The 22,464-nt window shown below is 43.0% G+C and overlaps 1 protein-coding gene across 10 annotated transcripts in view; it reads left to right on the forward strand.

The window, feature by feature from the left end:
- Positions 1-4,382: 4,382 nt before the first annotated feature.
- The window catches only part of LOC140716400 (rho guanine nucleotide exchange factor 7-like), a 73,230-nt gene continuing 55,148 nt past the window's right edge, over positions 4,383-22,464 (forward strand). For 3 of the 10 annotated variants that reach the window (XM_073029133.1, XM_073029161.1, XM_073029143.1), the window contains exons 1-3: positions 4,384-4,769; positions 10,215-10,298; positions 16,148-16,232. In XM_073029133.1, the coding sequence (XP_072885234.1) occupies positions 4,605-4,769; positions 10,215-10,298; positions 16,148-16,232 (334 nt within the window). In that variant the 5' untranslated portion in view covers positions 4,384-4,604. Of the gene's footprint in view, positions 4,770-10,214; positions 10,299-16,147; positions 16,233-22,464 lie in introns of all 10 variants that reach the window. The other 7 variants (XM_073029094.1, XM_073029101.1, XM_073029168.1 and 4 more) reach the window with 3 other exon arrangements.

Raw genomic sequence — 22,464 nt, forward strand, 5'->3', positions numbered from 1 at the left:
AGAATAGATTTGAGAGGGATAATAAATCAGCCATAATGGTGCAGACTTGATAGGCTGAATGGCCTAATTTTGCTCCTTTGTCTTATGAGCTAAGACTCCAGCAAATTTCTGCAGATGTGCCATAGAGATCATTCTGACGGATTGTATTACTGCCTGCTACGGGGGTTCCAATGCACAGAATCAAAGCAGGCTTTGGAGGATTATAGACTCAGCCAGCTCCATCAGCAGCAGAACCCTCCCCACCATCGAGGACATCTTCTAAAGTCTGTGCCTGAAGAAGGTGGTATCCGTCATTAATGACCATCACCACCTGGGATGAGCCCTTTTCTAATTAATACCATCAGAGAGGTGGTGCAGGAGCCTGAAGACCCACACTCAATCATTCAGGAATACTTCATCCTACCCCCCCCCCCCACCACCATCAGAGTTCTGAACGGTCCATGAACCCATAAAAATTACCTCACTATTTCTCTTTTGTATATTTTATTTTTTCTTGTAACTTATAGTAATTTTTATGTCTTGCACTGTGCTGCTGCCACAGAACAAGTTTTAAGACATATGCCAGTGTTAATAAACCTGATTTTAATTCTGGAGGTCAATGAAGTAACACATTCCCACCAGTGTGGAGATGTTTGTAGTTTCAATAATCCAGAGTAACAAACACAAAATGAAGGAAGTATTCAACATCTATTGAGGAACAAAGAATCGACATTTCGGGCTGAGACCCTTCAACAGAACAGCAACTCTGCAAACTGCTGAGAGGAGCTGGGGTCCGTAGGCAGTTAGCAAGGTCTGCAAGGTGAGTGGGGCTAGTGGGTAGTTGGGCTCCTTAGGGGAAAGGCAGGGTCTGGGATGAGGGAGTGGATTAAGGAGAATTGGAAAGAGTCTGAAGGGAAGAGGTGGGGTCAATGAGGTGGAATTGTGGGGAGTAGGTTAATGAATGACAGGTGAAAGTGGGTTTTGAGGGGAATAGAGAGGGATCAGGGAGTGGGGACAGGTCTGAGGATGGTAGTGGGGTATAAGAACATAAGAAACAGGAGCAGGAGTAGGCCATCTGGCCTGTCGAACCTGCCATTTAATAAGATCATGGCTGATCTGGCCATCGAATCAGCTCCACTTTCCTCCATAACCCTTAATTCCTCTACTATGCAAAAATCTATCCAACCTTGTCTTAGATATATTTACTGAGGTAGTCTCCATTGCTTCATTGGGCAGAGAATTCTACGGATTCACCACTCTCTGAGAAAAGCAGTTCCTCCTCATCTCCATCCTAAATCTATTCCCCCGAATCTTGAGGCTATGTACCAGTGGGAACCATTTTCCTGCCTCTATCTTATCTATCCCTTTCATAATTTTATATGTTTCTATAAGATCTCCTGAGTCCTTTCATCCTTCTGAATTCCAGCGAGTACAGTCCCAGGTGACTTAATCTCTCCTCATAGTCTAGACCCCTCATCTCTCGAATCAACCTGGTTAATCTCCTCTGTACCACCTCCAAAGCCAGTATATCCTTCCTCAAGTAAGGAGACCAGAACTGCACGCAGTAGTCCAGTAGCCTCACCAGTATCCTGTACAGCTGCAGCATAACCTCCCTGCTCTTAAATTCAATCCCTCCAGCAATGAAGGCCAACATCCCATTTGCCTTCTTGATAGCCTTCTGCGCCTGCAAACCAACCTTTGTGATTCATACACAAGCACTCCCAAGTCTCTGCACAGCAGCATACTGCAATTTTTATCATTTAAATAATAATCTGCACTTCTATTGTCCTTTCAAAGTGGATGACCTTACATTTACCACCATTGTATTCTATCTGCCAGATCCTTGTGTGAGTCATGGGTATGTATGGGTGGCACAAAGCAGCAGGGTCTGAGTTGGAAAAGTGTAGTCTGGGGAGAGTTGTGATCCATTAGTAGTTGGTGAGGGTCTGCAAGTGATAGATGGGTCAAAGTTCAAAGTAAATTTATTATCAAATTATGTATACATTATACAACCTTGAGATTCATCCTTACAGGCAGCCACAAAACAAAGAAACCCTAAAGGACACACAAAAAAAACTGTTAAACTCCCAATGCACAGAGATAAAAATTGTGCGAACAATAAATTAGGTAAACAGGATTCAGATAAAAAAATATGAAGCTTGGAGCTGGCCACAGCGTCAATTCAGTGCAGAGCCAAGTTAACATCACTGAACCTGAAGCAGACTACAGCCTCAGTTCAGTGCAGAGCCAAGTTAACATCACTGAACCTGAAGCAGACTACAGCCTCAGTTCAGTGCAGAGCCAAGTTAACGTCACTGAACCTGAAGCAGACTACAGCCTCAGTTCAGTGCAGAGCCAAGTTAACGTCACTGAACCTGAAGCAGACTACAGCCTCAGTTCAGTGCAGAGCCAAGTTAACGTCACTGAACCTGAAGCAGACTACAGCCTCAGTTCAGTGCAGAGCCAAGTTAACGTCACTGAACCTGAAGCAGACTACAGCCTCAGTTCAGTGCAGAGCCAAGTTAAGGTCACTGAACCTGAAGCAGACTACAGCCTCAGGCTCAGTTTGGTGCAGAGTGGAGTAACGGTCGGGGAGCAGCGAGCAGAACTGGCCTGACCTATGCCTCTCGTCCCAAAACTCTGCCTTTTTCAATCTATCTGCCCTAGCATTTAAATGGTACAAGCATTAGGTCATTCCTCATACTAAGACCCAGGCAGACATCCCACCTCTCCTGGAAGTTCCGGGAGTCTCCCACATATTGATAATGGCTCCCTGATGCCTGCAAATTATATACAATATCCTGGAAATCAATTTTTTTGAGAGGGAGAGAAAGAGCTGGAGCGAGTGGGAGCATCCTGATTGGTCTCTCATCATGCTAAGTAGACCTATCAGTTTTCCCTGTGGGAGGGCTTTACAGTCGACCTCAAAAATAATGACATTGTTGCTCGCTGCACTGTTTGCAACAGTGACTTTTCTATTCCCCATGGTGGGTTAAAATGTAAAAGACATATTGAGGTGAGTTTAACAGGTGTCACTCGTTCATTATTATAGCTAACAATATTTAAACTAGCTGGCTAGCTGCTAAGGAGCTACTCTATTGTTGTCCTCTGTGATGAGGTGAAACTCCCTGTAGACTTGCTTAAAGTTGTAATAGAATAAAAAAAACGACTCCATGATAACATAAGTACATATTTTAATGTCACATTTTCTGCATATACCCAACTTGGTTTACAGATTAGACAAAATCACTAAACAAAATTACACCCTTGCAGGTTGACCTGGGGGGGGGGGATATGGGGTTGCGGTAGGTGGGTGGGGGTGCTCCCTCCCTGAAATGAGTTTTTTCAGGGTGGGGTGTCTGCCTAGGCCCTATCGCATCCATACAGTATGGGCCTGGACCGTGCTGCCATATTTCACACTGTACCCAAACTTTCCAAATTGGCCTGGTTCTTAGATCGATCAAACCTTGCTCTCAGTTTAGGTGGATGGGCCTTGAATCTGCCGCTCCTCTGTTCCGACTTGGCTGCACTCTGCTCGTCCTGACTTTGCCTTGAATATGCCTCGACCTCACCTCAACGTCACCTCGCACCCACACGCGTCGACCTTCGACTGGGCCTCGCTATCTTTACAGTGATTATTTACCATAAATTTTACAGGTAAAAGTGATATTAATAAAGTATTTAGTTTTATTCTTGTTTTGTTTGCCGCCAGTAAGTACTGTAGTCGCTGGGCTTCACTAGCGCCATCTTAAACCGGAAGCCATTCCAACGTCTCCTTTAGGAAGTGCTGAGGGGTGGGTGGGTTCTGGGGTTCGACGTGGTCGGTGGGCACCGATTAGGGTCAGCAATTAAGAGCAGGTAGGTGGCTGTGTCTAGAAGTGGAGGGTGAGGTGGGGAGGGGTGGAGTCTGCATTTTGGGTGCGGTTCGGGGAGAATCTCCTGTGAGGTGTTGGGGTCAGGAGTGAGGAGGTGGCCTGGTGGTGGTAGGATCTGTGGTTGACAGGGTGGGGTCTAGGTCAGTAGGTTATGGGCTGGGTGGGAGATGGATGGTGATAGATGGGGTGTTGGTTTTGGGGCTGAGGGTTAGGGTTGAGTTGGCAGGGTCAGTGGGTTGAGGGTGAAGTCAGCGAGTTATGGGTGGGGCCGAGAGTGAGCCCTGTATATTGTGGTTGGAGACTGGGGTGAGGGGCAGGCCAGGGCATGTGGGTGGGGCCAGAAAGGTTTTTTGTGTGGTCCGGGCTGTCTGGGAGTTCAATAAGCAAGGTTCGTCGTGATCGACGTGTGAGGGGCGTGGTTTGGGGTTGTGGGCGGTGTCTGTGACGAGGGGTGTGGTTTGGCATTGGGGACGCGGCCGGGCTAGTTGAATGGTTTGGGGTGATGGGCGTGGTCTCCGGTGGTGGGCGGGGACTAGGTCGCGGGCCCAACCGGCTGGCGCTAGGTGGCGGCAGCAGCGGTGCGGGCGCTGGGCCGCGCGAGTCCCGAGTCTCCGAGACGGACGGCGGCCTCGGTCTCGCCATGGTGGGCTCTCCGGGGGAGGTGGGGGACGGTTTGCCGCTGTGAGCGCGGCCTCGGACGTCGAGCCGTCAGCCAGGGCCTGGCGGCGGTGCTGCTGAGCTGCGGCCGCCATGAGCTCGGCCGAGCAGACGGTGACCTGGCTCATCAGCCTCGGGGTGCTCGAGTCCCCCAAGAAAAGTGTGTCGGACCCCGAGGCCTTCTTGCGGGCTGCGCTCCGGGACGGCGTAGCCTTGTGTCGGCTGCTGGAGAGGCTGGTGCCGGGCTCGGTGCAGCGGGTGAGTGCGGCTCGGCCCCGAACCCCCGCCCGTTAACACCACCCAAGCCTCATTTCCCCCCACCCCAATTCTTATTCTCCTCCAAGCTCCCCAAACCTCACCCCATCCCTCAATCCCACCATCCCGTGCAATCTCACCCAAGACTCACTCCCAGCCCTCGGTCACCCCATCATCCCACTCTTATACCCCCTTTCCACCCTCCACCCCTTTACCACATCCCCCCTCCCTGTCGCCCTCCACCGCTCCTAACCACCACCATAATCTGAACCCACCCCACACACTTCTAGACTCATCCCCACTATCTCACACCCTCCCTCATCTCTCCACCCGCTTCACCTGGGCATCCTGAGATATATCCCACCGATCTCGAGACCCTGCCACCCACCCTCTCCCAAACCAGGTCCGACCACACAATTCCCTCCTATTTGTCACCCAATCACACCCATTAGATCCATATCTTGCTCAGACTCCTTTCTTCTCCCTCCCTCACCACTACAGCTGCTGTCAAACTGCTTGAGCCCTTGTACCATGATGCATTTCCCACTCCTCACCAGCCTGCTCCCTGCTCTTGCATTGTTTGACTCCAGCATCCTCTGTCACTTCGATCCATCATCACTTCCCACATCTGGATATCCATTGAAGCTCCCTCATCTGGAGTTCTAAGGCTAAGATTCGGATCAGCGGAGGTACAGCCCAGCAGGACCGATGGTTCACCATTTTGGTGTAGTCTAACTGGGCACAATGCGTAACATTTCCCCTGGGTGGTAACAGCAAATCTTGTAACCTCGGGTTAAAATTAGTACACTTGGTCTGACTGTATACTTGGTTTTGTTTGAGCCAAGCACTTGTGTCCAGGGTCAACTTTTCTGTAATTTTTCGCTTTTGTGTCGGAGTTCAAAGGTTCTTGATTAACAAGGGTGTCAAAGGTTACGGTGAGAAGGCAGGAGAATGGGATTGAGAGGGATGATGGAATGGTAGAACAGACGACGGGCAAAATGGCCTAATTCTACTATTCCTTATCCCAAAATAGTTGAAAATTGGCCTTCTGAGGAAGATAGAATTTGAAGTAAAATTCCAAATTCCCAAAAAGAAAGACATTTCCAAGTCTCATCCTATTAAATGGTTTAATTCCTTTGTCATTTTTGATATGTAAGCTTTGAGTGAGGACTGATAGCATCCTCACTGCCCTGCAAGTGTGATAGAATAAACTTGAATTTTAATGAAAACAGAAACTGCTAGAACCACTTAGCATGTCAGGCAATGTTTTCTTATTTTTATTTCAGATTTCCAGCACTTGTTACAAAAGATATATTTTTAAAAACTATATCAGTCTCCTAAATGCTTCACAGCATGGACCTTTGAATGGTCCTTCTGCATGCAGAAAACGTGGCAATCAATTTGTTTACATAACAAGATAATGCTCAAACAGAATTTATGCTGCTGTTACATAAAAATTGGCTGGACAACTATGAATAATTCTTCTTTCTTTTTCCACTCTCAATGTCTGTTGTTTTATCTGAAAGATGGACGTTCTGACAGTACTGCACAAGATTTTTAGCCTGAATTTGTCCCCATAGTCTCGAGAGAGGACTTGAATTCAAGACCTTGTGGCTGGGGTGCAAGTGTGATTCCAAGGCTGCAGTTTTAACACCTTAATAAAATGTGTGAGAGGGAGCTGATCCTAGGAGGAATGAGCATCAGTAGAGTGTTGAGTCTTTCAAACCAATAACTTGATCAAGTCTAATAAAAGCAGAAGATAGCATTTAAACTATAACAGTTTTAATGACAGCAGTGGCGTCTGAGACAAGTCTTTTGTCAGTGGCAGGGCTGGAGTTAGTTCCAAGTTAGTTGTCATATGACTACATATATACAACCAAAGGAAACGATTTTCCTCTGGGCTATGGTGCACCCACAAAACATGCCACCCACAGCATATAAAACAAAATATTACCACAAATATGTTAATAAAATATAATTATTAGTAAAATATTATCAAATATAAGTAGTGTGCAGCACAGGTAAATAGTAAACAGCCCAGTATCCTAGTGGCAGGTCCTTGGTGGTGGCAGGGTATTCATTAGTCTCACAGCCTGAAGGAAGAAACTGTGACCCAGTCTGGCAGTCCTAGTCCTGATGTTCCTGTACCTTCTTCCTGATGGTAGTGGGTTGAGGACATTGTGGGATGGGTGGTTTAGATCCTGAACAATGCTTCGGGCCCTTTGTATACAGTGCTCCTGGTAAATGTCACAAACAGGGGAGTGAGGGAGAGACTGTAATTAGAGATATGTGCAGGCACCCATGCACGTATCTAATTATGATTAATTGAGAATACTGGGGTTAATGTGTAAGCCCTGTGCAATGGGAGCTGGTAACTGAGCATCAGAGAGAGGAGATCTGTGCTGTTAGTGGTGATCCCTTTCAATTGGAAGGGAAGCCATCCAGGTGTGAACAGTACTAGTTAATTTCACGAATGCGCAAAGCTCAGACTGTTAGCTCGTGGAACAAAATTTCATGATGACCTTTCCCGCTTGTACTCCAAGTTAACAAAGCAGTCATTTGCAGTCGGCCCTCCTTATCCGCGAGTTCCACATGCACGAATTCAACTAACCGTGAATCGAGAAAACCGGGAAGTGATCTTACAGCACTCGATGCTCGAGCATTCTTCGCTACTTTGTTCCAGTGAAAAAATGGCACCTAATAAACAATTAAGTGGTCAAAGCAATTACTCAAAGGCTAAGAGGGAGCATAAAGTGCTATCTCTCTCTCCGAGAAAGTAGAAATATTAGATCTTTTAAAAAGTGGCATGTCGCTTTCCAAAGTGGGCCGTGAGGTCGGTAAGAACGAATCGAGCATTCACACAATAAAGCAGAAAGAAGCTGCAATTTGTGGAAGTGTTAGTGCTGCCCCTACAACGGCAGAAATGGCCTCTCTGGTTCGTGATAAAGTGCTTGTGAAGACTGAGAAAGCATTCAGTGTGTGACTAGAGGATGTGTCACAGAAGCATATCCCTGTCGATGGCCAAGTTATACGTGAAAAAGCTCTTCGTCTTAATGAGCACTACTGTGATGGGGTTGAGAGCGAGAGAAAAGAGTTTAAGACTAGTAAGGGATAGCTGGCTATGTAAAGCACTATAGCCTCAAGAACGTAAAGATCACAGGAGAATCGGTGTCTTGTTTGTTCACTGCTTGTGTTGTGAGAGAGAGGAACATGTACCGTTTTTTTCCTTGTCAATATTCCCTAAACAAGACAGTGTAACAACTATTTACATAGCATTTCCATTGTATTAGGTGTTATAAGTTCTGTAATCTAGAGATGATTAAAAGTTTTACTCGTTTGATCATTGTTCGCCTCAAGTCTTGTTCGTTCTCTGCTTGTGTTGTGAGCGAAAGGAACATGTACAGTTTTTCTTGTCATTATTCCCTAAACATTACAGTATAACAACTATTTACATAGCATTTACATTTTATTAGGTACTATAAGTAATCTAGAGATGACTTAAAGTATATCGGAGGATGTGCGTAGGTTATATGCAAATACTACGCCATTTTATATAAGGGACTTGAGCATCCGCATTTTTTTTGGTATCCGCGGGAGGTTCCGGAATGAATCCCTCGCTGATAGGGAGGGCTGACTGTGCCTTGGTTTAGAGGCAGTCCTCTGAAAAACTACTTCAGTGGCTTCATAGAAAAAGTTATTTGAGGATGATAGGTACACAAATGTGCAGGAAATGGAAGGATATGGACATTGTGTAGGCAGAAAGCATTGCTTTAATTGGGCATTTGATTTCTGAGTTAGTTTGTCACAACATTGTAAGCTGAAGAGTTGGTTCCTGTTCAATGTTCGAATACTGTAACTTATAACGGTTAAAAGGGGCAAGCTAAACAGCACTTTGGTGAGGAATTTAAAATTTTGATGATTGCACCAGAAAGAAAAAAAGACTGAGTTGAGAGGTTCCAGTCTGAAGAGTGAACTAGACCAGGATGAATATTGGAGATGTAGGGAAGCAGAAGGGAGTTGAGAGATTTGAGGAACATAGAGCATCTGAAATGTCAGTCTAAACCCAGGAAGAAAAGTTCAGAAAAATATTGTCAATCAGAAGATGAATTTTGCAAGTATTTGAAGCAAGATTAAATTTAGGTTTATTTTAAGAATTGAGTAATCAAGTGTTGTTGTCAGTGGGACTAAATCTCAGGGAAGTTCAACAAAAAACCCTGTTCCCCAGGGTCCGTCAGCCAACTGAAAGATTAATTCTCTCCAGTCACTATTGACCAAAGTGCTAGTAAAAATCTAAATGTGGCCAGTTACATACAGTGAACTCTATTGTGTGTCATCTCGAAATCAGGTTTAGTATCACTGACCTATGTTGCGAAGTATGTTTTGCAGCAGCATTCAAGTGTGGTACTCAAAAATCTCTAAATTACTATCAGAAATATACAAAAACTTAAATAGCACAAAAAGAGAGCACAGAAATACAAGGTGGAATTCATGGGCTGGTTCACTGTCCATGCTTATGCATTTTAACATTAATTTGTGTGTTTGTGGTAAACTGAACACATGGTTTTTGAACATACAAAATTCTGCAGATGCTGGAAATCCAAAACAACGTACACAGAGTGCTGGAGGAACTCAGCTGGTCAGGCAGCACCTATGGAACTGAACAGGCGGTTAATGTTTTGTGCCGGGACCCTTCTTCAGGACTGATTTGATTTTTGATCTTTACTTCCTATGGCATTGGGAAACATTTAAGTAACTACATGCATCAGGATCATCTTAGCTATATGTGTGAGGCATTTTCTATTAAAATTGATGACTGGTTTTTAACCAGCGTCATCACCATCATACCAGAGGATGGTCAGTTTTGTACTGGACAGCGGTGAGCTTTGTTTATCACAGAGACCAACTGTAATGGCCACATAATCCAGTGATAACAGTTAGACAACAGTTTATCTCTTCAGTACATTACTGACTTTGTAATTTTGCTCTAAGTTAAAGCATAATTTAGTTATTTTGTACCTGACTGCTGTCTAACATTGAACTAGGTGTTGACACGTGTTGTATTTAATCTATGTGTTGATGTAGTCCAAAGTTTAATCTCTCTGACCACCTGCTACCACCTCTGAATGCTTCTCTAATTCTGCCTCTACCCCATCCCCAGCTGTAACTGAGGAGGTTATGAATGTGTGAGAGATTTTTATTTAATTCTTTGGATATGTCAGGATGTTGAGTGAGAGTGGTTACAATGTCTCTAGAAAATTAAGGGAGACTTGCACTGGTTTTAAATGTCAACAAGTAGGAATAGTGATCTTAACTAACATGCTCACCATCCTGTGTAGCTGACTTTTAGCTGTGTGCAGTTTTCTAATTGTTTTAAGAGATGGGGATGTTCAGTTCATGCTGGGAGCTTAGTTTGTGATTCAATTCTATCTTTATTTTTTAATTTTACAGATACACCAGGAACCCAAATCAGAGGCGGAATGTCTGAATAACATCAAAGAGTTTCTGAAAGCGTGCGGGGCACTTCGTGTTGAGGTGCGAAAGGTTCAAATTCATTTTTGTGATATGAACATCACCAGCAAACTAGCATTTGTTGATTATTCTGAAATATTTTGGACTATGATGTTTTCTTGAACCATTCAGAATGGTGAAGGTGCTTTCATGTAGCTCTTGGGTTGAATATTCAAAGATTTAGACATAACAAAGGGCCACTGATTCCAAGTTAGGGTGTTAAGGCATTCATAGGACAGGCCCTTCGGCCCACCAAATCTCTGCCAACCATGATGCCAATCCAGCATCTTCCCTGCCTTATCTATATTCTTCCGTTTGTGCCTGTTCATGTGCTTGACTCATTGGCTTTTAAGTGTCATTATATCTGGCTGCACAACCTCCCCTGGCAGTGCATTTCAGGTACCTGTGTGTGTGTGTTTGTGTGTGTCTCTCTCTCTCTCTCTCTCTTCTTTAAACTTTCTGAATCAGAATTAAGTTTATCATCATCGTCTTATGAAATTTATTGTTTTACAGCAGCAGTACAATGATCCCTCACCTTAAAGCTCTGTCTTTTAGTATTTGACATTTTGACCCTGAGAAAAAAGACTGTCTAACCTATCGACATCTCATAATTTTATAAACTTCTTTCAGGTTCTCCTTGTAGCTCCTATTCCCCAGTCTTGGTGAACCTCTTCTACACTTTCTCTGAAGCATCTGTATCCATCCTGTAATGGGCTATCAGCTCTTCAGTGGTACTTCAGACACAGCCAAATCAGTTTTGTATAGCTGTAACATGACTTTCTGGGGCTTTTATTCTCAACACCAATGCCATATGCTGCCTTTACCCACATTGCCGCTTTAAGGAGCTCTGGGCTAGACCCCAAGATCCCTCTGTACTTCAGTGCTGTTAAGTATCCTACCTTTACTATATTCTTTGCCCATACAGCACTTGTTTGGATTTCACCCCATCTGCAATATCTCTGCTCATATTTCATACTGGTCTATATCCTGCTGTATCCTTTAATAAACTTGCTCTCTGTCCACATCATCACTGGTTCCTGTGCTTGCTGCCCTACCTCCCCACGCCTTCTGTCTGCTGCCCACTCCCATTTACAACCTGCTGATATTTTGGGCTGAGACATTTCATCACGTTTGAAGTATTGACTGTTCATTCTCCTCCATGGACACTGCCTTCCCTCTGAGTTCCTCTAGCATCTTGTCTGTGTTGATCCAGATTCTCAGCACCTGCAGTCTCTTGTGTGTCCATTTACAGCCTTCTCTCTCCTCCTTATCTTCTATCTACATTCAAATCTATAACAGAGCCTGTTTTCACCCCTCCCTCACTTCATTTAACAAATCCCCCAATACAAATAACTAAGTAACTGAATCATGAAACAATACAGGTCCTTCATAAAGGTAAACGGGCAACTCATCCATGCTGATCAAGGTTCCTACCTAAGGTAGTTCCATTTGTCTGTGCATAGCATATAATGCTCTACACTTTTCCTATCCATGTACCTATCCAAATGTCAAATGTTGTTATTGTACCTGTCTCAACTGCTTCCTCTGGCAGCTGTTCCATTTACCCACTACCCTTTGCATAAGGTTGTTACTTGGGTTCTTTTAAAATCATTCCCCTGTCATCTTAAACCTATGCTCTCAAATTTTTTTTTCCCTTTGCCTGTGTGCATTCACCCTATCTATGCCCTTCATAATTTTATGCATCTATAAGGTCACCCCCTAAGTCTCCTATACTGCAAGGAATAAAGTTACTGCCTGTGGAAGTAGATTCCACAGTAAAGTGCACAAGGAACTGGGTAATACTCTTTCAATGGGAAAAGATCAGGGACTGTGGGAATAACTTTTTTCATAGAGCTCACGTAATTTGGACTCCATGATTATAACATTAGGCTGACATTCAAAGTGAAATGAGTGCTGAGTGTTTACTTATGGGTTCGGATGAAGGAGCAGTGTGAGCTTCGTGTGAAGTGGGGTTAGGACATGGAGTACACATGATGGATGATCTCACCTGGTCCCTCAACGCCTCCTCTTTAGTCAAGAAAGCACATCAGAATCAGGTTTATTATCACTGGCATGTGTCTCCACTTCCTGAGGGAGGTCAAGACGAGTGATATTTCCTCTCCCTCACCCCACCCCCCCACCTCCATTCTAACCAGTTTTTACAGGAGCACGATTGAGAGTGTGCTGACGGGAATTGCAAGGCACCTGAGTACAAGACCCTCCAAAGGATTGCGAGGACTGCTGAAAGGACCATCAGGATCTCTTTTCCACCCATCTGAGATATTTATCAGGAGCACTGTGTACGCTGGGCCCTTAGCATTGCCCATGAAACCTCCCATTCATCTAACAATCTCTTTTACCCCTTGCCATGAGGTAGGAGGTACTTTAGTATTATGAACAAGGACTGATAGGATGGGAAACAGCTTTTCCCCCCGGCTGTGAGACTACTGAACTCCCTGTCACCACCTATGTCTCACCATGTATGAAGCGTCAGTAATGTTATATTATTTACTTTTTAACTTGTCATAAATGCACCTTATTATTAATTTATTTGTGGTAATAGTATTTTGTGTTGTGTGTGAGTTGTATGTACTGTGTTGTGTACCTTGGTCCCAAGGAACGTTGTTTCATTTGGTGGTATACATGTATATAGTTGAATGACAATAAACTTGATAATTCCTCAAGAGAAAAAGGATGTGATTTTAATTTCATTTAAAAATTATTGCATTTTATTTCAAACAAACTTTCAGGCAATTTAAGAAGCAGAAGCTTAGGGTTGAATAGAGTAGGAGTGTTTTTTCAAATGAAATAGATAATTGCAGCACAAGCTACTGATAGGTTGGTGTGTTTAAGTGGGAAGTTAATAGTGGAAGATGCTGGGGTTGAAATATCACATGAACATAGTAGCAGGAAATGTGGGCAAATAGGATCAGAGACTTACCATTTGGAAGGAGATTGGCTTGGGAGTGCTAAGCATATTAACCGGATTCTAAGGATAAAGCAATGTGGGCTGCGTCAGTAGATGTGTAGAAACCTAAAGATACACTGCAGAAAAGGGCCCTTTGGCCTACTGATTCTGCACGGACCATCTGACACCCATTTACATTAATCCTACCCTAACCCATTTTATTTTACAGGGATAAAGGGTGGATTGATCAATGTTTTCAGGATATTAAAGATAGGTTCGATTAACTTGCAGAAATACTTTTTCTCAGAATATTTTTCTCTCAAGAATGAGGTTGGGAAAACCACTTTGCATAATAGTTAATAGCTGTTTTGCAATGACATTGGAGACTACATGGTTGATTTTATAGTCCAAAGACTTTGAATAATGGAGCCAAAGGGAGGTTAATGGTTAGGTTGCACGTTAGACACAATCTTTATTGAATGGCACAGAATTTGAGAATTGGCAATTTTCTGTTATTCATCTGTATCATTGTTGATCTGGAGGAATATCACTTTTTGTTCTAATAGTTGGATAAGCATCTTATTTTCACTATAAATATGGCCAAAGTGTTTTAGTGTGTTTATAATGTGATTACCAATTTAGTGAACTATTGAGAATTTTTGCTCAGTAATTAAACAATACATTAAAATTAATGTTATGTCAAGAGGTAGTCAAGTTTTAAAAATATGAATTTATAATGTGGGTTACAACAAATCTTAATTGAGAACATTAACAACTTAATCAGCAGTGGGGTTCAACATTTCCATTTCCACACATGTATGTGTGTTAGGTAAAAAGCAATCATCCTAAATTGCTACATCCTCAAAACTGGTTTCAGGCTCTATATTTCAGCTACCTGGAAGATTTTAATTCTTTTTAACGTTTCCAGATTTTAACAGGATGTGTTAATTCATGTATCGCAAATTATGTGCCTTGGCAGTTTACGTAGGTGACTAAGCCATGACTTCTCTCTTGTATTTAATTTTTCTGGATTAGTCAGTGCTACTGAGTTTGCAGAAATGAGGGGCTTCACTTGTGTGTAGAAGCTCGGAGAGCAGAGGAGGTAAAGGGATTTGATGGAGGTGTTCAAGATCATGAAGGATTTTGACTGAATAAATGAGGAGGAACAGTTTCTGAATGCTAGATAGGAATCAGAAAACACAGTTAAGAGAATTGGAAATGAAGGGGAAGATTAGGAAAAATATTATGTAACCGGTGATTTGCAATGTGCTGCTGAAAGGGGGATGGAGACAGATTCATCAACTTTTAAAAGGGAATTGGGTAAATTCTGGAAATAGTAAAATTTATTACAGTGGGATTAACCAAATGATTGGCAGCCTGAGAGATACAGCTCATGCCTGACGGAGTGCAGCATCCTGTGGAACATCAGTCTTTGATTTTTATGCTGCAACCTTTTTTTTACCCAACTCATTGAAACTCATTTTAGTTTCTTTATCACCAGGAAGCCAATGCTTGTGTGGTTTAAAATATGGCTTTAGTAGCAAGGTTCTACTTTAATCCATAGCCCTTTGTGAAAGGTGGAAGATTCCATGCTAACAGCTCAGTTTATACAGGCAGTCACAGCTCCCCTGGAGATCATCAACTGGCTATAGAAGTGCTTCTGTTTGTGGGGCAGGAGAGAGAGCAGAAGGTGTAAGGAAGAGCATGTGTGCCTGTTGTGCATGTGTATGTAACCTGCCTCCTGAGTGCATGTACTTACCCCCTTCTCCCCTCCTCACCAATCCTCTGGTGCAGCAGAAGAGCTCCCACTGTTAGAAAGAAATTGCACTTCCACCAACACCTTTCATGATATCTGGATGTCCGTGAGAGCTGACTTTCGATGATATACAGTTAACATTGTAACTTCGGGGTTGCAGCAGCCAATTTGTTTATGGTGCAGTCCTATGGGGTAATGATCAGATGAACCAGATTAATGGACGTCAGATGAGGAATGAACATTGACTGTGACAATCTTCCCCCACTGCTCTTTGAAATAGTGCCCTGGGTTTGCTCAGAGAAGCTGTACTAAGGTTTCTACCTCGCATCAAGCTGCTGTAAGTTAGTGAGATCTTGTCGTGTGGGCAGGTGATAGACATGATGTAAAGTCAGCAAGTACTCATAATTCCAAATTCAGTACACGCACCCTGTGTGCATAGTTTGCACTGACATCATGGAGGGATTAGAACCAATATAAGACCACTTTGCATTCTATGTTGAACACTGCAGAGTTTGATAAGGGGGGTATTGTTTTTTACTGGAATGCTCTTGTTGCAATATAAAGTCGGTCTAACAGCATTGGATGATTCATAAATTTACTTCCATTTCTAAATTCTGCATGTTTTCTCTCCCCCCAGGGGTGTTACAGAATAGAACATTTTGATCTAGTTTGTGCTTTCAAAATATTTTAAAATTGCACTGATATCCAGGATTAACTTCCAAACAGCTGAAATAGTGGAGCATGCTCTGTTGAGTGAGAGACTCATGTCGTCATCCAGGTTTTTTTTGCAGCGAAAGCTTTTTACATTTACAGTTCTGGTTTGCTGTTGTAGATTCGGTGTAGATCGGTACTAAGTCCTGTGATTCTGCATTAAGGTTAGTTCTGTTGCCTAGTCTGTAAATCAAAGGCATAAGCAGCAGTTTCCACACTTTGACAGGAATTCCATTTATATTGATAAGCCAGAGGTAGGTGTGTACATGCTCTTTTTATTGGTTGCACTTAGGAATGAAGACAAGTCTTCACAGATTTAGCTGCATTCAAGTATACATTGGTGCCTTTCTTTAAGTTCTGGGATGTTCATTGTGGCAAACATCTCTCGACTTGTTGGTTTTCGATGAGCAAGAGCTCTTTCTCCAGAAGCTTTACATCAGAAGGACTGGCTTAAGTGTGTTAATAAGAAATTACAGATTTGCTTTTTGTTCCTTGCAGACTTTTGATGCCAATGATCTTTATCAAGGACTGAACTTCAACAAGGTTCTAAGTTCCCTGGTCACCTTGAATAAAGTAACAGCAGGTAAGAGGACATAGTGGGGAAGGACATACTTTCCCTGTGTATTAGGCTCAGAGTGTGAGTAAGCAAAATGAACTGTAGCAATACTTCTATAGTTGTGGAATTAGTAAGCTTTGAATTTGCATTATTTAACTTGTAATGGACAATGATTGAGTTATTCATCAGCATGCACTCCTGATGGAACCTTGTAGACTGGAAGTTTTCAGGTAATTGAGAATTGTACTCCTTGTGGGTGAACTTTGGTCTGATACTATAGTTCAGTAGAATTATGCTTAGGAAGTAATCATCAGTTCTCTTTTGCTCCACGTAATGTTTCTGCATCTGCTTCATGCCCTTATAGAATACAGGTGTTTACATCTTTCTGAATGGCCCAAAATGTGTGGTAGCTAATGAAGTCAATTAGCAGGTGCCCTATCCCTGTAAAGTGAGGACATTCACCCAAGCAGCTCCTGCCCATTGTCAGTCATGTTTACCACCCATTCTCAAATTTCCTCCCCGTACCGTTCCAGCTCTGTTACTCTCTTCTGGGGGTGTGAGGTGCAAGGGGAACAGGATAAGTGGTACATTTTGGTGAAATGGGGTTCAAACATTGTGAAATGATGGCTGAGGGTAGAGGGAGTGAACTGTTTCAAAACGGAATTATGTAGGGAAGGTCCTCATCTCTGACCATGGAAGTGGTCAGTTTCTGTATATTTTGGCTTTTAAAGACCTCCATCAATACATTCCCAAAACTAGGCTTGCTATCACTGATACTGGCTTGGCTTCAGTAAGTACCATGGGTTGATAATTAAGAATTTAAACTGATGATTCATCAGCTTAATAAAGTATAGATTTCACAGCATTTCCCTAAATCTGCTAAATAGCTTGGGTGCAAAGAATGACTTGATCATGTGCAATAATCTGTATGCAAGTACAGCAGATAGAGTTCATTACCGAGAAATATTTCAACAACATATTCCACGACATACGCCAGTGATATTAAACCTGATTCTGACTTATAGAGAAGAGCTGCACATATGAGGATTAATATGGAATGGCAGTTCTAATTATTTACCTTAGTACTGAAAAGCATTAGTGAACAGAGCAGCCTTCATGTCAGTAGGCATCCTTGAAGATGACAGAGAAAGTTGATAGTGGTTATTAAAAAATGCTTGTCGTGTGTTTATAAATACGGGTATGTGAAATATAAAAGCAAATAGATCTTGTTAGTATTGACAATTTTGGCATTGGTTTAGGCAAATAGAAATGTACAGAAGAGATTTATTAAGATTGAAATAGTGTTGGAGCACTACAGCACAGAAACAGACCCCGTGGACAGGACTGAACTATTATTCTGCCATCCCACTGACCCACACCTGCACCGTACTCCTCCATACCCCTTCCATCTACCTACCCATCCAAATCTCTCCTAAATGTTGCAATTGTACCTGCGTCCACCATTTCCATTGGCAACTTGTTCTTCACTCACACCACTCTCTGGGTGAAGAAGTACTCCTTAAATATTTCACCTTTCACCCTTCATCTATGACCTCTAGTTCTAGTCTCACCCAACCTCAGTGGAGGGGAAACCTTGCATTTACCCTATCTGTTCCCCTCATTGTTTTGTATACCTCTATCAAATCTCCTCTCATTATGCTACAATTCAGGCTTAACCCATTCAATCATTTTCTTATCAGGTCATCAAATCCTGGCCATGCCCTTGTAAATTTTCTCTGTACACTTTTTTATTCTTACTGATAATTTTTTTGTAGGTAGATGATCAGAAATGCAGACAATACTCCAAATTTGGCTTCACGGACGTCTTGTACAACTCCAATATAACATCCAAACTCCTTTACTCGATTTTCTGATTTATGAAGGCCAATGTGCCAAAAACTAGCTGTCTACCTATTTCAAGGAAATAAGTATCTGTATTCCCAGATCCCTCTGTTCTACTATACTCCTCAGTACCAGACTATTCACAGTGTAGGTCCTAACCTGTTTTGTCTTCCCAAAGTGCAACACCTCTGTATTAAATTCCATCCATCGTTCCTCAGCCTATTTTTCCAGCTATCCAAATCTCTCTGTAAGCTTTGATAGCCTTCCTCACTGTCTAATATGCCCCAGTCTTGGTGTTGTTTGTAAATTTGCTGACCTAGTTTACCACATTATCAAGATAGTTGATATCGATGACAAATAACAATGGACCCTGCACCGATCCCTGTGGCACACCACTAGTCATAGGCCTTCAGGCAGAGAGACAACCATCTAGTACCACTCTCTGGCTTCTTGTGCAAAGCCAATATTGAATCTAGTTTACTACCTCATCCTGAATGCCAAGCGACTGAACCTTCTTACCCAGCCTTCCATGCGGCACTTTGTTAAAGTCCATGTATAGACAACGTCCCCTGCCTTTCCTTCATCACCTTTCCTGGTAACCTTCTTGAAAAATTTCACAAGATTAGTTAGACATGACCGACTGTAGAGCATGTTGACTACACATAATCAATCCTATCTATCCAAGTTCATATCTATCAGGTCCCTTAAAATATGTTCCAATAATGTACCCACCACGGTACCAAACTTACCAGGCTATAATTTCCTGGCTTATTTTTAGACCCTTTCTGGAACTACACAACATTAGCTATATTCCAATCTGCTCTCATCTTGTGTGGTTAAGGACATTTTAAATACCTCTGTTAGTGCCCCTACAATTTCTGCACTTGTCTCCCACAAGGTTCGAGGGGCACCTTACAAGGCCCTGAGGACCATACACATTTGTCATCTGCCCAGACTCATTCCCTAATTCCCAGTAGATCCAGTATTGTACTCTTCTCTACTAAGGATCTTTATGTTTTGATTAAGGAAACTTAATCAAACCTTATGGACCTTTAACAAACTCCATCCCCATCCAGCTGTTTTAGAGTATGGGAGTTCCAGTCAATACTGGAATGTCCAAATCACCTATCATCACAACCATATTTTTCTTGCAACTTATGCCATCTTTGTACAATTTTTCTCCTACATCCTGTTGTCTATTGAGAGGTCTATACTTTAATTTATAATATCCATTCACTTGGTCATTCGTATTCCTCAGTTCCATCCATATAGCAAAAGTAGATGAACTCTCCAGTCTGAACACTGCCGTGACATTTTCCTTGACAAATAATGTCACCCCTCTCCCTTTAATACCTCCCTCTCTATCGTACCTAGAACAAATAGGCATCCGTTAGTCTCAAGAGACCATGGATTTGCGGCTTGGAAAGTTCTCAGGGCGTAGGCCTGGGCAGGGTTGTATGGGAGACCGGCAGTTGCCCATGCTGCAACTCTCCCCTCTCCACATGTTGTCCAAGGGAAGGGCAAGGACTGATACAGCTTGGCACCGGTGTCATCGCAGAGCAATGTGTGGTTAAGTGCCTTGCTCAAGGACACAACAAGCTGCCTTAGCTGAGGCTCGAACTAGCGACCTTCAGATCACTAGACCAACGCCTTAACCACTTGGCCATGTGAACCCTGGAACATTAAGGTGTCAGTCCCACTCCTGCAACCGTCTCACCAATGGCTACAATATCATAAATCGCATGCTGATCCCTGCTCTTAAGCTCATCTGCCTTACCTACAATATGCCTTGCATTGAAATAGGGACAATGTAGAGCATTAGTTCCACTGCGCTCGACCTTTTCCTGTCTTAACATCTACTTTCTCCACTATCTCCCCGGCACTCTGATTTTCTTCCCCTTGCAACTCTAGTTAAAACCCCTGGAGCAGCACTAGCAAATCCTGCAAGGATATTGGTCCCCCTTCAGTTCAGGTGCAGACCGTCCAGTTTGTACAGATGATACCTTTTCTGGAAGAAATGTCAATAATCCCCAAATCTGAAATATTCCCTCCTTCACCATCTCCTTAGCCACGTGTTAAACTGCATGATGTTCCTATTTCTGGCTTCACTAGCACATTGGCACTGGTAGCAATCCTGAGATCACCACCCTGGAGATCCTGTACTTAGCACCTAACTCCTTGTCCTCACTTTGCAGGACATTTCCTGCCTATTTCATTGGTACCAATGTGGACCATGACATCTGGATGCCTATCTTCTCCCTTAAGAATGCTACGGACTCGATTTGCGATGTCCCTGACCCTGGCACCTGGGAGGCAACGTGGAATCTGGGAATCTCGATCTCATCTACAGAACCTCCTGTCTGTTCCCTTAAGCAATGGATGCCCTAACACTACCGCTCACCACTTCTCTGCCCTCCCCCTTCCCTTCCCTTCCCTTCTGAGTCATCGAGCCAGAGTACAGAAACCTGACTGCTGGGCTTTCCTCTGCTTGGTTGTTCACCCCACCCCCCCCATTGTATTTAAAACAATGTACAGTGTCTTCAAGATATTCAATCTCCAACCCTTTGTTGGCATAAATATTACAACCAGGTATCTTGATCAATTTAACTGAGAATTTTTATTTGTGTATCACATGCTCCTTTTTTCCTCACAGTAGAGCCCAAAAAACCGGAAGAAATTATAAAGCATGAAAAACTAATAGAACAAAAACTGAAACGACAGTAGTTCAAAAGTATTCATTCCCCTGTGCTTAGTTCTTAGTTAAACCACCTCTTGCGGCTACTACAGCCAGTAGTCCTTTTGGATAAGTCTCTATTAGCTGTGAACAAAGGGATGGAGGCTGAATATTGTTATTGAAGGGAACAACCATAGGGGTACTCTGCTCTGGCTACCTATCTCCTTTCCCTCTCTTGATGGTCACCCATTTATCTGTGTCCTGCACCTTTGGTGCAACTACCTCCCTATATCTTCTGTCTTTTAACCCCTCTGTCTCCTGAATGATCTGGAGTTCATTCAGCTAGAGTTCCCAAGGTCTGTAAGAAGTTGTAACTCTTGCAGGTGTAGTTGTCAGTGATACTCAAGATCCCCCGTCTTCCCAAATCCTGCAAGAGATGTGGAAATGCATTAAAGAATCAGCAAGGTCAAGATGCCAGGCTTTGATGAAGTAGGTAAACTATTTCCTCTGGTGAACGGGTCAATAACAAGATGTTTCAGATTCAAAACTTCAGTGAAGGGATCTTCAAATACAATGAGAGGAATAGATTGCACAAACTTGTGGATCTGGAAATTTCAGAAACTGATTCGCAAGACCAAGGACCTTGTGGTGGGAGGGGGGGTGGGAGGAGAATGTGACTAAACTATTTTCAAAGAGCCAACAAATGTACAATGGACTAGATAATTAAAAAAATATATATTTAGAGATACAGCACAGTAACAGGCCCTTCTAGCCTACCGATCTGCACCACCCAATTGCATGCATCTGATCAATTAACCTACTAACCTGTATGTCTTTGGGATGTAGGGAGGAAAGTAGAGCACCTGGAGGAAACCCATGCAGTCAGAAGGAAAATGTACAATCTCCATACAGGCGAGGGCAGGAATTGAATCCAGGAGGCTGGCGCTGTAAAGTGTTATGCTAAATGCTACACCACCGTGTTGTCTGTTTTGATAACGTCCAGCGCATCAATCAAAAATCTCAGTGCTCTTGTTTTGTTTTGGGTGCAAGTGGATAAAGCTCTGATTGGTCATGACATAAATAAGTGATAAAACAGGCTAGAGAGTTTTAATTACCACTGTTTGTCGTAATTCTCATTAAAATGAAACATGTAGCCCAAAAGGCAGAATCATTGGTAACTTTAATGGTGTGGCAAGAAGACAAATGTAGAGAACAGCACTATCCATTGTACGTGGCTATCTTTAACCTCATTAAAGACTTTGGGTCCATTAATTGGGGGGACTGTAGAACACCCTTTCCAAATTTGGCTGCCTACAGAAATTTATTTCCATTTTACATTTGCTTCCTGATCCATGTAAGCTGCAGTACTAACCAATGGGCAGTAAGCAATCCGCTGAGGAACTTGGGCTGGTGGAGCAGTGTCTGTGTGTGGGGGGGGGGGGGGAAATTCCACTGTCAACATCTTAAATCAAAACCCTGCATCAGGACTGCGATTCCTAAACAGAGGCGATCTCACCAAAGGTGAGTGTCAAGCAAAACTGTCATTGCCCCAAAGCTTTCTTTGGTCATCTTTTTTGCCTTGCATGTTGCAACTTGTGTTCAAAAAGCTTCATGTAAGAAGGGAACTAATTCCCAAAATTAAGGGGAAGCTGTTGAACCTCTGGGGACAGAGCTTCAAAAAGTTCAATGAAGCTTCAGTCAACCAGTCAATTTGCATTTGCGTGTGTTTGGAGGCTAAGCTTT

The sequence above is a fragment of the Hemitrygon akajei genome, chromosome 2 (assembly GCF_048418815.1).
Source record: "Hemitrygon akajei chromosome 2, sHemAka1.3, whole genome shotgun sequence".
Classification (NCBI taxonomy): Eukaryota; Metazoa; Chordata; class Chondrichthyes; order Myliobatiformes; family Dasyatidae; genus Hemitrygon; species Hemitrygon akajei.